At 59.8% G+C, this 17,329-nt stretch overlaps 1 protein-coding gene across 1 annotated transcript in view; it reads left to right on the forward strand.

Moving 5' to 3' along the window:
* The first annotated feature begins 871 nt into the window (after positions 1 to 871).
* HHIPL1 (HHIP like 1) overlaps positions 872 to 17,329 on the forward strand; it is a 28,103-nt gene continuing 11,645 nt past the window's right edge. Inside the window, exons 1-6 of the mRNA XM_059686195.1 lie at positions 872 to 1,196; positions 6,906 to 7,552; positions 8,963 to 9,106; positions 11,891 to 12,219; positions 12,838 to 12,964; positions 15,326 to 15,471. Coding sequence (XP_059542178.1) covers positions 921 to 1,196; positions 6,906 to 7,552; positions 8,963 to 9,106; positions 11,891 to 12,219; positions 12,838 to 12,964; positions 15,326 to 15,471 — 1,669 coding nt within the window. The 5' untranslated portion in view covers positions 872 to 920. The remainder of the gene's footprint in view (positions 1,197 to 6,905; positions 7,553 to 8,962; positions 9,107 to 11,890; positions 12,220 to 12,837; positions 12,965 to 15,325; positions 15,472 to 17,329) is intronic.

Here is a 17,329-nt window from a genome sequence, read left to right on the forward strand (position 1 = left end):
TGATTTCAGAGAGGAAAAGAGAGGGGGAGAGAGAGGGAGGGAGGGAGAGAGAGAGAACCATCACTGATGAGACAGAATCATCAGTTGGCTGCCTTCTGCACGCCCCTTACTGGGGACCGAGCCTGCAACCTGGGCATGTGCCCTGATGGGGAATCTGATCAGAATCCAACCATGACCTCCTGGTTCGTAGGTCGATGCTCACCCACTGAGCCACTTGGGGTGTTCTGTTCAGTAACCGGACATGGTTGTCGCAGGTAGTTTTGTTTACTTGCAGCAAGTCCAGGAGACGGGATTGGTATCCAAAGCTCTGTCTCCCGGAAGGTCGGTGACCTGTTGACGCCTTCTTGGCGGTTGGCCACACTTACCCTTTGGGTTCCTGTCAAGGTCACTGTTTACAGCAGCATCTGCAAAATACTAAGCTCCATTCGAGCATTTACACGAGTACCATGGAGTGACAGCATTTAGACCTGCTCAAAGCTGGAGACCCTCCTAACAGTGGGGGACGGAAACCCAGGACCCAGGGCCTCTGGCCAGCGCTCCGGAACCTCCAGGAGCAAATAGCGCCCAAGGGCGGACGCTGAGCCCCTGGCAGAACCAGAACAGCGACACCCAGCCCACACCGGGCCCCAGGAGGCCAGGCAATGCCGTCCAGGAGCGGGCTGCCCGAGCAGCGGGAACAGAGGCTGTGCGAGGTTCCAAGTTCTGCAGGCGCCTCCCTTCCTGCAGGCGCCGAGGTGTCCTGGACCCGAGGGGACCTCCTTGCTGGGGAGGTGGCCAAACGCCAGGGCGAGGGCCCGCGGGGTGGGCCCGCCGTCGCGAGCGCCCAGGGAGGATGCGGGCGAGAAGGGAGGCGGGAGCTCAGGGCGCCCCCGGCGTCCAGGGGGCCGGGCCGGGCCGGGGCGGAGCGGGGCGGCGGCGGCATGGCGGGACGGCGGGCCGGGCCCCGGGCCGGAGCGCTGCTGGCGCTGCTGGCCTTGCGGGCGCTCGGGGCGGCGGCGCACCCGCAGTGCCTGGACTTCAGGCCGCCCTTCCGGCCGCCGCAGCCGCTGAGCTTCTGCGCGCAGTACTCGGCCTTCGGCTGCTGCGCGCCCGAGCGGGACGCCGCGCTGGGCCGCCGCTTCTGGGCGCTGGCGGCGCGCGTGGACGCGGGCGTGTGGGCCGAGTGCGCCGGCTACGCGCTCGACCTGCTGTGCCAGGTGAGCGGGCGCGGCGGCGGAGGGTGGCGGGCAGCCCCCTGGACGGGGACCACCCGTGGGCGGCGGGCTTTGGGGCCCCAGTGGGAGTCCTGGGCCCGGGCGGGGAGATGGGCATCCTGGGATGGCCCCCGAGGGCTCTGCCCTTCGCTGGCTTTGTGACCCGGGCTTTCTCTGGACCTCAGTTTCCCCTCCGGAGGCAGGAGGGATGGACCAATGGTGTCCTCACTCCCCCAGCGTTTGGGGCTCCTCTGGGGTTTGATCCTGGCTCGGCCACTCCCTGGTGCTGGACCCTGCACTTCACAGCTCCTCCTTCCCTGTCAGGTGGGGGCAATTTCACCTGCCCCAGGATTGCCTCGCAGACTAAGTGAGACGTATTAGGGGCTCAGTGGACATTTCCAGTTGGATTTCTCTAGTGCCTGCTTTCTTGGCCCCCACTGGCTGCCCAGCCCTGGGTGGGAACGGAGCCAGGCCCAGAGGCCGGTTTAGCGAGGGCCTAGAGAGCCAGGGACTTGCTGGGTGGTCACACAGCCCAGTGGTGGCCATGGTGGGCACCGGGCCCTCACTCATTGCCAATGTGAGTGGCCATGTGGGTGGGAAATAAGGGGATGGGGGCCGATGGGGCCCTGAGGAGCTCCAGAATGCACAGGGGGTGCTTGCCTTTGGTGGGCTCTGTCCAGCCCCTGCTGTGCATCTCGGGAGCCAGACGGTCTGGTCAAGGGTCCGTCTGCTTCTGGGGCTCCACAGGCCCAGGTCCCATGGCTTTCCCACCCCCGCCACATAGCAGGGCTGGTGCATTCGCTCCAGATTTGTTGGTCGGGCACTTACTGTGTGGCAAGCTCAGCAGGGCAAGTACTAAGGTGGACCGTCCTCTTTCCCTAAGAGGAGGCCCCCTCTTTCCTTGGGAATCTCCCCAGCACGGGCTGGCCTTGAGCAGCCAGGGTGGAGTGGGTGCTAGCACCTCACCCAGGCGTTTCTGGGAGTGACCTCACATCTGGAGTGAGCCCAAAAGGGCAGTGCGGCTGGCTGGGGCTTCCCTGCCGGGCCTGGTGGAGTGTGGGAGAGGACCAGTTGGAGGACTGTGCTCAGTGAGCCAGGCTGCATCTGGATTATTCAGCGCCTCCTGATTCCCACCCCTGGGGGCGGTGGCCCAGTGCCTTATTTGCAAGTGTTAGTCAGTGATGGTAACCATTCCTTAAGCATTCACCTCTGCCTTGGGGAGATGGGCTCCAGAGGAGGGAGGCCCTGAAAACACGCCCTCCCCCAGGGTCCCCTCCAGAACCTGCCCGTCTGGCACCCACATCTCCTCCAGAGGCCCGATGGCTCCTCAGCTAGAGGGCGATTGTCCCTCCTGGCCCTTTCAGATCCTTTCTGGGAAAGGCCACACTTTCCCTGGAAAGTTAGGGAAGGCTTTCTGAAGGAGGGAGCCTTGAGTTGCGTAGCCTAGGTTGTTGGAGCATTTGCTGAACAAACACATGCATCATCTCAATTTATTCCTTCCAACAACTCTGTGAGGTTGGAATGCCTTTCCTCTTTTGCAGATGGGGACATAAGCACAGAGAGGTTAAGGAACCTGCCCAAGGGTACACAGGGAATGGTAGACTCAATCTCCAGTGTGCTCTGGCTCCAAAATCCTTCTCTTGATCATTTTGCCATATTGCCTGTCTTCTTGAAGCCCCATTGTGGGCTGAGTCCCGGGTTCCCTGCCCTGGAGGGTCCCATAGTCTGTGGGGTGGGCAGACATGCTCAGAGATGATTAAGTCCTCGCTAAGCAGAGCGGCTGAGCCGTTTCTGGCAGTGGCAGTGGGAGAGCAGAAGTAGAGAGCTCACTTCACAAGCCACAGAAGTACAATTTGGTGAATGCTGCATCTGCAATATGAACCGAGGGCTGTGGGAGCATCCATGAAAATAAACACACACACGTGCGCACACACACACACACATACACACACATAGGTGAGTCACTTTTCCATGGGTTTTCTGCAGCCTTCCCCCACTGGCCAGGGAGAGCCAGGGCCCTGGGAGGGTGGAGGAGTCAGTGGGGACTTTGCAGTTGGGCCCCAAGTCATGTCTTCCAGATGCAGAAGGGGGCAAGGGGCAAGGAGGGACCATCCTACACGAGCGCTGTGTGCAGAGACCTGGTCTTCCTAAAGAACGGCTGGTGGACATAAGAACCCTTCAGGACTCACGCCCTGGCCGGTGTGGCTCAGTGGTTGAGTGTCATTCCATGCACATGTTGGGTTGCAGGCTCAATCCCCAGTAGGGGGCATGCAAGAGGCAGCTGATAGATATTTCTCTCTCATCAATGTTTCTTTCTCTCTCTCTTTCCCTCTCCCTTCTCTCTCTAAAAATCAATAAACACACACACATCTATACTAATAAAAGGGCAATATGCTAATTAGACCGGGTCAACCGGACATCTTCCGGTCATCCTTCCAGACAAAGCCACGGTGGAGGGTGCCAAGGCAGAGGTGGTGAGGGGTGATCAGGCCAGCAGGGGAGCAGTTAGGGGCGATCAGGCAGGCAGGCAGGTGAGCAGTTAGGAGCCAGCAGTCCCGGATTGTGAGAGAGATGTCCGACTTACCGGCAGTCGGACATCCCCCGAGGGGTCCCGGATTGGAGGGAGAGCACCCTGGTCCTCCATCCTAAGGGTGTTAAGGGTGGAGATTTTAGGGGAGTTCCCAGGGGGAGATCTCAATAGAATATTCATCAGCTTTCTAGGGTTGTCCTTTTAGGGTCTGGGCCTCCACTGATTAGCCTGAGCCAGGGCAGGGGGTCATTATTCAATGCAGCTGGTCCTGAAGCCAGCAGTGGTGCTGCTTGTCTAGTTTTGCTGTTTTTCGGGGCCTGGAGCTGAAATAACACTGAGCCTAGTATCTCTAGGGAGGAAAGGTCAGGGGTCCAAACCACAGGAGCAGCGATATGCTAGGGAGGAAAGGTCGCCCTGGGGATGAGGTCCCACCCTACACTTGCCCTTTGCTAGGCACCCAGGCTTTCCATCCTGGTGACCTTCTGTACCCAGCCCACCGTCCTTGCTCTGCTCATGTGCATGTAACTGCCTGCCACATCCCCGCCTCAAGAATCTTGGCTCTGAATCAGTGGTTCTCAACCTTCTGGCCCTTTAAATACAGTTCCTCATGTTGTGACCCAACCATAAAATCATTTTCGTCGCTACTTCATCACTGTCATGTTGCTACTGTGATGAATCATCATGTAAATATCTGATATGCAGGATGGTCTTAGGGGACCCTTGTGAAAGGGTCATTCGACCGCCAAAGGGGTCGCGACCCACAGGTTGAGAACCGCTGCTCTGAATTCTTTCTGTAACTGCTTCCTGCTGAAGAGGGGCAAAGTTTTCCTTCGGAGCTGAGATCCTTGCTGTCTGTCAGAGGGATGATGGGGCCTGGCATGGAAGGAGCTGGCGATGGTGTCTGGAGGTGGTGTTCCCTGAGTACAAGTGGGGCTTGTGACCTGGTGGAGTCTGGATGTCACGGGGCCCCAGCTTGGCCACTTCGTGACGGGTGCCTTTCTGGAAGCGTCAGTTCCTCTGTACAACAGGGGTCACAATGGCCATGCCTCGTGAGGATTAGGTGAGGTGTGTACAGACCCTCCTGGTCCTCCCACAGCCACTGGCTGGACTCAGGAGGCTCTGGGGGACCCCGGGGTGGGGAGGTGACACTGCCCAGAGCCAAGCCTGGCCATCTGCCCCACTTGTCAGCAGAGTGGAGCGTGTGAACTGTGCGGTCCCTGTCTGAGCTGAGACAGGGACTGACCAGGCGCTAAGCACACGTCATCAAGTGACCCTCAGCTCCACGGTAGCAGCGGAGGGTCCAGGGAGACAGGCCGTGATGTGACCAAAAGCACAATGATGTAACGGGAGGGAGCAGCCCCTGGCCCGGAGCCTAAGCACGCAGCCAAGAGGGCAGCCAGTCACCCGCTTCCCCTGGAGGCCTCCTGCTGGAACCCAGCCTGGCCCAGCCAATGAGGGGGACATGCGGCTGTCAGTGCCTTCCTTTCCACGGGAGTAGCTGCCCCTGAGGCCTTCTGGGCCCACAGTTGAGTCAGCGCAGACCTTGGCCTGATGAGCCCATGGTCGGGGAGGGTTCGTGTCAGACTCAGATATAAGTAATTATATCTGCTCACGTCAGGAACTCCAATCGAGGGAGGTCCCTGAAGAGCAGGGGAGGCGAGGCCTCTGTTCTGGGAAGGTGGGGTGCAGAGGAGGCGCCGAGGTGCGGGGGGCACTTCACTAGGCCTTGGGGGTGGGCAGTTGGCCAGCCAGTGGAGCTGGGATATACTCCACTTCTCTGCCCGCCCAGCCTGGCCACTCTGGCACGTGACCTTGGTCAGTGGCTCCCTTCTCCGAGGCTCCCCTTCCCCATCTGTGCCACGGGGACAGGAGCCAGCCTCCTGCCTGCAGCTGCGTCAGGAGGAAATTCAGATTCACTGGCGTACCCAGCCTGTTCCCTCGCCCGCAGTCTGCCCCAATACCCAGGAGCCGTTACTGTTAACTGCCATTTCTCCAATGGCCACGGTTATTCTTTCAGACGGAACAGGATTCTGCCTGCCAGGGAAGGGCATGCCTGCAAAGGGAACAGCGCTTGCTGAGGCTCAGAGGTGAGGGTGTCGGGAAATGGAAGGTGGGCAGGAGCAGGAGCAGTGGGGACAGGAGCTGGTGGCAGAGCTGTGGGGAAGCTGTGGGCAGACTATCAGGGCTCGGCGAGGGCCTGGTACCTGTGTCTTGGCTCTCAGGCTGGGGGAGGTGGAGTGGGCTCTTAGCTCTCACGGGGTGGGTGCTGCAGGCTGGACACTGGGAGAGGCCTGAGCAGGTGTGTTGCCTCCATCTGGGTTCCCAAAAGCAGAACCTGGGGCAAAATGTGTGGGCTATTTCCTTATTCTGTGGGAGTGACGGGGGGCAGAGAGAGAGCCCAGTCCAGGATGCTGCAAAATGTGGCTGATGCTTCAGCCGGTGGGACCACCTTTCCAAGGAGCTGGGTGGCAGGACTGCCGGTGGCAGGGCCGAGAGGAAGGCAGGACAATTCAGCCACCAGCACCTTTCTCCCATGGAGCAAAGGTTTGCCCCCCGAGGCATGAACTCCCCCACCCCCAAATCATGTTCACGGGGGCACTGAATGGGGTCCACAGAGTCTCACCAATGGAGGCCCTGGGGGGAGGTGGCGGAGCCTGGGCTGTTGGCTTTTGCCCCACGGAGTTAGAGGCCAGCAGAGCTGAAAAGGGGCCAGTGAGGCCCAGCGGGTCCGACTCCTTTGTCTCATAGAGAAACTGCTCTGGCAGCCGCTGGAGGGGAGGACAGCACCAGGGGCCCTTGAGTCAGGAGCGAAGCAAAGGAGAACATTATGCGGATAAAGGGCGGCGGCATCAATGGGATTAGAAGAGAAAGTATATAAAAGAACTCAGACCCTCCTGGCACACAGTAGGTCCTCAGGGGTAGCTGCTGATGCTGCTGTTAGTAGCGGTAGTAATAGCTGTGGTTAGTGGTTCTCACAGAAGCATGAAGGCGAGGAGATCGGAGGCCTGCGTAGTTGAGACTAATCCGGGTAACAGATGGGACTGTCCCCATTTTACAGATTAGCAGCCTGGGGTTCTAGGAGGCGAGGTGACCTCTCCAAGGCCACACAGCTGGTACGTGCCACCACAGAGCATCCCGAGCTGTCCCTGTCCCTGACCCTGACCCTGTCCCTGTCCCTGCAGGAATGCTCGCCCTACGCAGCCCACCTCTATGACGCCGAGGACCCGTCCACGCCCCTGCGCACCCTGCCTGGGCTCTGCGAGGACTACTGCCTGGACATGTGGCAGACCTGCCGGGGCCTGTTCCGCCACCTGTCGCCCGACCGCAAGCTCTGGGCCCTGGAGGGCGACCGCGCCAAGTTCTGCCGCTACCTGTCCCTGGACGACACGGACTACTGCTTCCCTCGCCTGCTGGTCAACGAGAACCTCAACTCGAACCTGGGCCGCGTGGTGGCCGACGCCAAGGGCTGCCTGCAGCTGTGCCTGGAGGAGGTGGCCAACGGGCTGCGCAACCCCGTGGCCATGGTCCACGCCCAGGACGGCACCCACCGCTTCTTCGTGGCCGAGCAGGTGGGGCTGGTGTGGGCCTACCTGCCCGACCGCTCCCGGGTGGAGAAACCCTTCCTGAACATCAGCCGGGCGGTGCTCACCTCGCCCTGGGAGGGCGACGAGCGGGGCTTCCTGGGCATGGCCTTCCACCCCCGCTTCCGGCACAACGGCAGGCTCTACGTCTACTACTCCGTGGGGGTCGACTTCCACGAGTGGATCCGCATCAGCGAGTTCAGGGTCACGGAGAACGACACCAACGCCGTGGACCACAGCTCTGAGAGGTGGCCTCCGGGAGCCAGGCCGGGCGGGGCAGGGCTGAACCTGGGCCAGTTGGACTCAGCCCATACATGCTGCGTGTTGCACGGGTGGTTCAGTGGTTTCAGTGCCGCCCAGGGGAGGGGCTGACCCCTGTGCTCTGGGGTCGGGGGAGGGACAGACAGACAGACAGCACAGGATCCAGAGCCCTGGATCAGGCACTTCAGGTGGTTTGTTTCACTGGGTTCTCGTAAAGCCCAGCCAGGTCAGTGTTACTGTCCCATTTCACGGATGAGGACGTGGAGGCTTCAGAGGTGACGTGACCTGCTAGGTCGCACAGCCAGGAAGCTCAGAGCTAGCACTCTGCCCTGTCGGTCATACAAGCCCATCCCACCTCTCCTCTCACCCCCACCCCATCCCCACAGCCCCAGGTGACTGAGCCCTGCGCCCTGCCTTCCACTTCTCACCTGGACCTTCCCCACTCCCCCCACCAAACCCCCCCCCCCCCCCCGCCCCAGCTGGTTTAGCCATTCCTTGCCTCCAGGCCTCTGCCCCCGTCAACACTGATCCTGCTCTCTGGGTACTATTTACGCCCGGCTGTTTCTGAGACGGGCTTGTCCTGACCTTGTGTGGAGGGCACACGCATCAGTGTGAGTCCCATAGGGAAAAAGCCTGCACCAGGTCGTTCCATAGGCAGAGCTTGGCATGGGCGTTACTGGGGTGTGAGGAATGACGACAGAGCAACGTGGGGAGGACGTGCGGCAGCTCTGAGTTTAACAGGTGAAGGAAGCTGCCTCACCTCTTGGGCTGGAGCACAAAGTGAGGGGGTGGGGGCACTGGAGCCCTGAGCTGGAGCTGTGGTGGGCCCGGGCAGCAGGAGTTGGATCTAGGGAGGAGATAAGCTATTGGCAAGATGCAGCCCAAAGAGAGAGAGAGAGAGAGAGAGAGAGAGAGAGAGAGAGAGAGAGAAATGCCCTGGCTGCTCCCTTCCTCCTTGCCTCCAATCTCCTGCCAAGGAGGGAGTGTAGAAGTGTTCCGCTTACGTGTGGGTAGCCATGGCTGATAGAACAACCAGCTATGCCTGGGCCCACAGTTCTGCGTGGTCATCACAGGGCAGGGGCTAGCAGTGAGGAGCAGTCGAAGAAGCGTTAGACCAGAACTAGCAGACCTGAGTTCTAGTTCCAGCTCTGCTGTGTGCCCTTGGGCAAGTTTGTCAACCCCTCTGAGCATCCAAGTTCTCATTAGCACAACAGAGTCAACTAGCCATGCCCAGACCTCCAGATCTTTGTAAAAACCACGTGCTATAAAGGACACGCAGAGTCTTTGCCACTGTGCAGTGGCATCCAGGGGAGAGGAGGTCTTGTGGCTGTGATCTTGTTTGTATTTTGGCTGAGGATATTTTGGGGGCCCGGGTGGGGACATTTATCTTCTTTTAGGGTAATCCTGGAGATTGAAGAACCAGCCGCGAACCACAACGGGGGCCAGCTGCTCTTTGGGGACGATGGGCACCTCTACATCTTCACCGGAGATGGCGGGATGGCCGGAGACCCCTTTGGGAAGTTTGGAAATGCCCAAAACAAGTATGTCCTGCTTTCGGCTGGCTGGTGGGCTGTTCACATGCCCTGGATCACATGCTGTTCTGGAAGGGAGTTCCTTCCTCAGCCACACAGCGCAGGGCAGCAGGCAGGGGCCTGGGTCCCAGCTCAGCCTGCAGCTGGCCAGCTGGAGACCCGGTCAGGGCACTGCCGCTCATCAGTCGGAGGAGAACAGCACTATTGCAGGGGAAGGCTTGTCGTGAGGAGTGAGAGCGGCCGTGTTTGTGGAGGGCCAGGCACAGTGCCCACTGGCCACAGGCACCTGAGAAGCGGTGTTAGAGGGCATCTGGGAAGATGGGATTTTTTCTGAAGTCAGCTCAGCCCTGCTGGAAACAGAAGGAAGGAAAGGGATGCTTCTCAGACCATGTGGGGAGCGTGAGCTGGTTGGAGCAGGGCTACATGGCACGTGGGTGTTCTGCCCAAGGCTGCCCCGCGGTGGCCCAGACATTGAAGCGTAGTTTTGTTCTGTTAGTCACTTTTTTTTTTAAGTACTTTATTTTTTATTTTTGTTATTCCTCAGCTGAGGATATTTTTTCCATTGATTTTTAGAGAGAGTGGAAGGGAGGGAGAGGACAGAGAGAGACACATTGCTTGGTTGCCTCCGCACGTGCCCTGTCCTGGGACAGGGATTGGGCCCGCAACCGAGGTATGTGCCCTGGACCAGAATGGAACACCTTCAGTCCACAGGCCATGCTCTATCTGCTGTGCCAAGCAGGCCAGGGCAGTCAGGCACTTCTTGGCTTGAGCAGATGGCCTGCCATCATCCCACTCCTAGACACACACACACACACACACACACACACACACACACACACACAGGTCTTGTGAGTCTAGACGAGGCCATCCCCGCAGTCTCAGGGCAGCCTCCTCCACTCTCTCAGCCAACAGTGACGACACCTTTTCGGCCCAGAAAGTAAAAATAGCGAGCCTGGTGCTGATCACAGCGGTGAAAGTGCTCACAACTTGCAACTCGTGCTTTCACCTGGGGCTATGTAAGAGGCATCGCACTTTCTCATGTTTGGGGCGAAGTTCAGAAAATAGAAAGGAAGGATTTGTGGATAACTGGACAGAACTTAAAACATTCTTTTGCTGCTATGAGTCTGGCCCCCTCATACACGGAAGCCTGGGCTGTGGTCTGCAGCTTGGTGGCGAGCAGGCTGGGGCGGGCGATAGGAGCCCTTGGGCGTTAGGGGGTTAACTGTGGGGCCTCTATTGGGTGGGAGGGTTTTCTCACCTGAGAGGACACGGTGAGATGCCCCCAAGGAGGGTGCTGATGCTGTGAGAATGATGGGCACACAGTTGCAAGGCACTTTTTAATATATTTTATTGATTTTTTACAGAGAGGCAGGGAGAGGGACAGAGAGTCAGAAACATCGATGAGAGAGAAACATCGATCAGCTGCCTCCTGCACATACCCCACTGGGGACGTGCCCGCAACCACGGTACACGCCCTTGACCGGAATTGAACCTGGGACCTTTCAGTTCGCAGGCCGACGCTCTATCCACTGAGCCAAACTGGTTAGGGCCAGGAATCACTTTTGTCCTGTGACGAATGAAACCCACAAGCCACTCACTCCTGGGAGCTGTGTGGAGGTTAGGGCTGCACCCCAATTCTACGTGGTTCTGGAGGGCCCCAGAGGTGACGCTGCGTGCCTCAGTGGAGTCCAGAGCTGTCTGGGGGATCTGGCAAAGGGTCCCCCTGGGTTGCCTCATCTTTGAGGTAGGGGTGGAAGGTGGAGAGCGTGGCTGAACTGGACCACACCGAGTCCTGTCTGCACTCTGTGGTGCCGTGGTTCTGCCCGAGACGGCCCTGGGAGTGTGAGAGAGAAAGCGAGAATTCAGCCCCGTTTCCGGCTAAGATAGCAGTGTCTTCTCCCCGCTCTCCCAGCCCAACCTGTACTCCGTATGGTGCACTTGACTGACTCCAGTCACTCACTCATTCACTTTAGCAAACGTAAGGAGCACCTACTATGTGCCAGCACTGTGCTGGGCACGAAGAACACTACACGACAAAGAACACTGCACGACTCATTTTCCTCGCAGCATTTCTGTTCACCCTGGAGCACAATCCTTTAAGAGGGCAAGGAGGCAGGACCACCTCAAGTGACGGTGGAGGACACAGGCCGGGGGAGGTCAGTGTTGTGGTAGAGAGCATGGGATTTTTGCCCTGGCTGGTGTGGCTCAGTGGATAGAGCCTCAACCTGCGGACTGAAGGGTCCTGAATTCCATTCTGATCAAGGGCACATGTTTGGGTTGTGGGCTCGGTCCCCAGTAGGGGGCGTGCAGGAGGCAGCCGATCAATGATTCTCTCTCATCCTTGTGTTTCTCTCCCCCTCTCTCCCTTCCTCTCTGAAATCCATAAAAACATGTATTTTTAAAAAGAGCGTGGGTTTTGCGGCCAGCCACCAGGACTAGACCCCAGCCCCACCGTTCACCGTGGGCGTGGCACGTGGGCATTCATGTGACCTTCCTGAGCTCAGGTCCCCATCTGTAAAGGGGGTCACAGCAACACCACCTGCCGGAAGCGAGGCTGTAGGTGCTGTAAGTCCAGGGCTTGGCCCAGAGTCAGGTGCCGGGCGCTGCGGAATGAATGAAGGAGGTGACCCAGCTGGCAAGTCGCTGAGAAGGACCTGACCCGGCGGGGTCTCTGGCCCCACAGCCAGGCTCACCTTGGCCCTGGCTCAGCCACTGGCCCCGGGTGGTGCCTGAGCGCCCCGGCGCAGTCACCTCCAGCCGCGCCCTCCCCACCTGCCCTGTCCGTGCCCGCAGGTCGGCGCTGCTGGGCAAGGTGCTGCGCATCCACGTGGACGGCACTGAGCGCGGCCCGCCCTACCGCGTCCCGCCCGACAACCCGTTCGTGGGCGACCCCGCCGCGCGGCCCGAGGTCTACGCCCTGGGGGTGCGCAACATGTGGCGCTGCTCCTTCGACCGCGGCGACCCGGCGTCGGGCGCGGGCCGCGGGCGCCTCTTCTGCGGCGACGTGGGTCAGAACAAGTTCGAGGAGGTGGACCTGGTGGAGCGCGGCCGCAACTACGGCTGGCGCGCGCGCGAGGGCTTCGAGTGCTACGACCTCAAGCTGTGCGCCAACGCCTCCCTGGGTGACCGCCTCCCTCCCTCTGCGCCCCGGACCCACCTCCCGGATCTCCCCCACCCCCCACTCTCCTCTCCCCTCCCCCATCCCTTCCCCAAGGCTGTGCGCCAATGCCTCCCTGGGTGACCGCCTCCCTCCCTCTGCGCCCCGGACCCGCCTCCAGGATCTCCCCCATCCCCCCACTCCCCTCCCCAAGGCTGTGCGCCAACGCCTCCCACCCTCTGCGCTCTGGACCCACCCCCCGGATCTCCCCCATCCCCCCACTCCCCTTCCTGTGTCTGCCCCAGGCTCAAGGAGACCGCCCTTGGGGGACATCCTGATCCCAGATCCACCCCAAGGGATGTGTGCCAATGCCTCTCCCCTGGTCCCCCACACCCCACCTAGGACCTGACCTCGCCTCTCCCCACTCTCCCCCTCCCCCATTCTCCTGGGATGCTCCTTGCTCTTCTCTGCACCTAGAAGCTGTAAGCATCTCCCTCCCTTGGTAACGACCTGGGTCCCCATCTCTGGCCCTCCTAGTGACCTCACAACCCTTTGCCCCCCAAGACTCAGGACCACCCGCAACGATTTGTTGGGGGCAGGGTGCTGATCCCTTCCACTCACCCCAGCTTCCCCCACCCTGCAGATGATGTGCTGCCCATATTCGCCTACCCACACAAGCTGGGCAAGTCGGTCACCGGCGGCTACGTGTACCGGGGCTGCGAGTACCCCAACCTGAACGGCCTCTACATTTTCGGCGATTTCATGAGTGGGTGAGTGGCCTGACAGCCGTTCTGGGAGGCAGGGAGGGCAAAGGAGGGACCCTAACAACTTCCCTGGGGGGCCAGGACCTGTCACTGCACCAGCTGGCCAGGGCCCCGGGTGCATTGGTCCAAGAGAGGCCAGAGAGGCCGCCCTGCTGGGGAGAGGGGAGCTGGGGCTCCAGCCCAGGCCTGACCACGGGGGCCCCTGGAGCCTTGTTCCCCAATTCCCACACTCTTCAGCTGGGCGTCTCCCTCGGGGGCAGAGCATACCCCCCATACCTGCTGTGGGTCAGACTCCTTCCCAGAGGAGCTTATGGGGCCTCGTGAACACCTCGCTCTCCCATTGTACAGAGGAGAACACTGAGGCCCAGCGAGGCCCAGGGCAGAGATGCACCTGGTAGGATGCCTGGAAGCGCAGCTCAGGTGGCCTGGGTCCCATCCTGCCCCCCTATTAGCCATGTGACTGCCTTCTCTCAGCTTTAGTTTCCTCATCTGCAAAATGGAGATGGTGATAGCAGCTGCCGCCAAGGTTGTCAGAGGACTGAGTCCGTTAGTACATGCACACACTTCTAATCGAGTAGCTCAGCACCTGGTAGCTGTTGCTTATCCCCACGGGAGCCGGTGCACAGAGGGCAGCTGTTCCTCAGGAGAGTGAGGCGTTAAGGAGCCTGAGGCTGGAGCAGAATGCTCACCTCTGCAGGCTGCTGACCTGGGCGTGTCTGCAGCTGGAGCTGAGAGCGAGCCTCTGGATGCTGGATCCTTTTATCAGCTCCGCCCCTTCCTTGGGGTCTGCCTCTGGGACTCAATTATCCCACCTGGAAATTGGGTCTAAATGAAGCCTCAGCTTTTACCCCAATTCTCCTATCTCCTAAGTCACCTGACCGCAGAAATTTAACTAATTTTGCCTCCCTTTCCCAAGCCCATCTGCTGGGCCAGGCTTTGTGCCAGGGCCAGAGAGAACAACAGAGTTGAAGAGTACCTGACACCCAAGTCAGGGAGACAGACACTCGGTCCACTCTAGTCTGCCTCAGAGTGCTGGAGAAGCCCAAGGTGGAGGCATTCAGGAGGGCTTCCCGGAGGAGGGGGCAGCGACCAGGGCCTGGGAGTATCAGTAGGTAATTGACAAGCGGGGAAGGGAGTAAGGGCCCCGATCAGCATAGTCTGAAGGTGCCCAGGTTCCATCTTGAGCTCCGAAGTGGAGGCAGCTCCAAAGTGTGTGCTCACTCCTGGCACCAGCCTCGCAGAGCTCTGCCGTCCAAGTCAGTTCCTGACTGCCTCCTGGTGGTCACTGGGCGGGGGTGGCCTGAGGGGGCAGGAACCGAGCTGGTCTTTGGTCTCTGTGTGCCCCCCTTCATGCTTCTCTGGTACATAGTAGGTGCTCAGTAAAGACTTCTTGCAGGGCAGTCTTCATGGCTGTGAAGGGCCCCATGCTGAGAAGGGCCCACACGTGGCTTCATGCTCTGCTGTCTCACTGTCTTGACATTCTTAACCCTTTTAGAACAAGGGGCCCTGCACGCTCTGTTTGCACCGGACCCTCCAGTTGTGTGTGGTCCTGGTTGTGTTGGGGGCGGCAAGAACGGCTCCAGGTGTTAGACCAGCGGGGTCAGACCCGCCTGGGTTCAGCAGCCTCTAGCTAGGAAAGAATTCAGAGCCAAGACGCAAACTATAAGAGAACATTCATTTGGAAAATCACCGAGGTAGAAGAAGTTTGTAGAAGACATGGACTTAGGAACAAGTACAGAGGCACAGGAAGGGCCCTTGGGGTTTAGAAGTGAGGCAGGCACAGCTGAGGCTCCGGGGGGAGGGAACGGCAGGGCTGCTCCCAGGAGGGAGAGCCCGCTGGGTCCTCTGTCCTAAGGGTGTTGAGGGTGGAGATTTTAGGGGCGGTCCCAGGGGGAGATCTCAATAGAATATTCATCAGCTTCCCAGGAGCGTCCTTTCAGGCCTCCGCTGATTGGCCTGAGCCAGGGCAGGGGGTCATTGTTCAGTGCAGCGGGTCCTGGGGGTCCGCTGTGGTGCTGCTTGTCTGGTTTTGCTGCTTTTCTGGGCCTGGAGCTGAAATACAGCTGAGCCTAGTATCTCTAGGGAGGAAAGGTCAGGGGTCCAACCGCAGGAGCAGCGATATGCTAGGGAGGGGAGGTCACCCTGGCGGTGCGGTCCCACCCTACACTTGTCTGTTGCTAGGCACCCAGGCTTTCCGCCCTGGTGACCTTCTGTACCCGGCCCATCGTCCTTGCTCTGCTCATGTCTGGCTAACTGCCCACCACAGTTGCATGGGTAGCAGATGAGTGGGTGGATGGGTGGGTGGGTGGGTGGGGTTCCCCTGCGCACCAGGCCAGGCGTGACCCCACAGCTCATTCTCCTTTGCAGGCGCCTGATGTCCCTCCGAGAGAGCCCGGGGCCGGGCCAGTGGCAGTACAGCGAGCTCTGCATGGGCCGCGGCCAGACCTGCGAGTTCCCGGGCCTCATCAACAACTACTACCCACACATCATCTCCTTCGCGGAGGACGAGGCCGGTGAGCACTCCCGAGGACGCTCCGTCCCGGCTGCCCATGCTTGGCTAGTCCCCCCATCCCCTGGGTCCTTCTGGCTTGGGGTTCGAGGGATGAGGTCTCAGGCCTGAGGTTTAAGGAATGGGGTGGGTCTCAGGCCTGAAACCACTTCAGGATGAAGAGTGATGTGTTGGCGGGAGGGTGAGGCTGGAGACCTTGCTTGCGCATCATCCTCACCAGCTTCCCCTCCCCCTCTCCCCACCTCCGCCCTGGGTGAGGTTGCTGGGAGGCTCAGCTCGGTGACTTGGGGAAGAGTTCAGGGCAGTTAGAGGACCAGGAAAGTTAGGGACCAGGAAATACTGGCGGGAATGCAGGCGGGGCAGGGGTGGGGGGCAGGGGTGGGTGTGGGGAGTGCCTCCCAAGACCTCCACTGCCCCGGGTTCCTGATGGCAAGTGTATCGGGCCTAGAAAATGAAGCCATGCGGGCTTCAGAACGTGGGTACCACTGCCCCCTTGCCTGTGAGTGGGTCTCCGTTCAGGCACTTGCATTTTCAATGTAAGGAACAGTGGGGAGGGGGGAGGAAGAGGGGCCGCGGGGGCTGGGTCCCACTCCAGCCTCCTGCCTTTGTCCTTGGCCCTGGATTGTCCCTGGACAAAAGACTAGGGGCCCACGGTGGGGCCTAGTGGATGCTTGGCCCGGTTGCTGGGCAACACCCACCAGGGGGCCTTTGGAGGGGTATCCCCTTGCAGAGCCCAGTGCCCAGAGACCCCGGGCCTGAGTGTGGGAAACCTTTGTTGAGCCGACACCCATCAGAATCTAAATTCTCCAAAGGGCAGCCGCAGCCCCCACTGCCCTCCCCAAGCCCAGTGGGCTCCTGAAAACCCTTTCTTTTGGCCAATAGGGGGTTAACATGTTTGGAAGGAGAGATGCTCTCTCTCTCCTCGGCCCCCCTAATCCCCCCCACCCCCCAAGAAAGGCAGGGCCTGGAAGATGCATTTCCCAGGGCCCTTCCTCAGCCCTCTGAGTGGCACCCAGTGAGGTGACAGCCAGGCGGAGGCCCCTCGGAGATGGACAGCCCAGGGACAGCCTGTGGCAAGCTTGGGCCGCGGCCCCACTGCGCTCTGGGGTCCAGTGCAAACAACCCTCTCCCAGCTCCAGGCTCCAGCCTCCATCTCTCTAGCTGTTCCTCTAAGACAGCGGTTCTCAACCTTCCTAATGCCGCGACCCTTTAAATACAGTTCCTCATGCTGTGGTGACCCCCAACCATAAAATTATTTTCGTCGCTACTTCATCACTGTCATGTTGCTACTGTGATGGATCGTCATGTAAATATCTGATATGCAGGATGTATTTAGGCGACCCCTGTGAAAGGGTCGTTCGACCGCCAAAGGGGTCGCGACCCACAGGTTGAGAACCGCTGCTCTAAGACTTGTAAATTGTGAAACAAGGGCGTCTGCTGGCCCGATGTCCTCCCGGGACCGTCCACATGGCAGAGACCAGGAGGGCAGCCTGGCCCCGGGCAGGTCCATCATTGCTGGTGGGGCTCCCTGCCTGTGCATGGGGCTAGGCAGCCGTGGGCAAACTACGGCCCGCTTGAAATGAATAAAACTAAAAAAGAAAAAGACCGCACCCTTTTATGTCATGATGTTTACTTTGAATTTGTATTAGTTCACACAAACACTCCATCCATGCTTTTGTTCCGGCCCTCCGGTCCAGTTTAAGAACCCATTGTGGCCCTCGAGTCAAAAAGTTTGCCCACCCCTGGGCTAGGGCCACGGCTCCCAGCAGATCAAGGCCGGAGGGAGCGTGGAGTGTGCCTGGTCCAACCCCGTCACTTTACAGGTCGGGAACCTGAGGCTGGCTATTCTGCTCAGCCCTGGG

The sequence above is a fragment of the Myotis daubentonii genome, chromosome 1 (assembly GCF_963259705.1).
Source record: "Myotis daubentonii chromosome 1, mMyoDau2.1, whole genome shotgun sequence".
NCBI classification, from domain to species: domain Eukaryota; kingdom Metazoa; phylum Chordata; class Mammalia; order Chiroptera; family Vespertilionidae; genus Myotis; species Myotis daubentonii.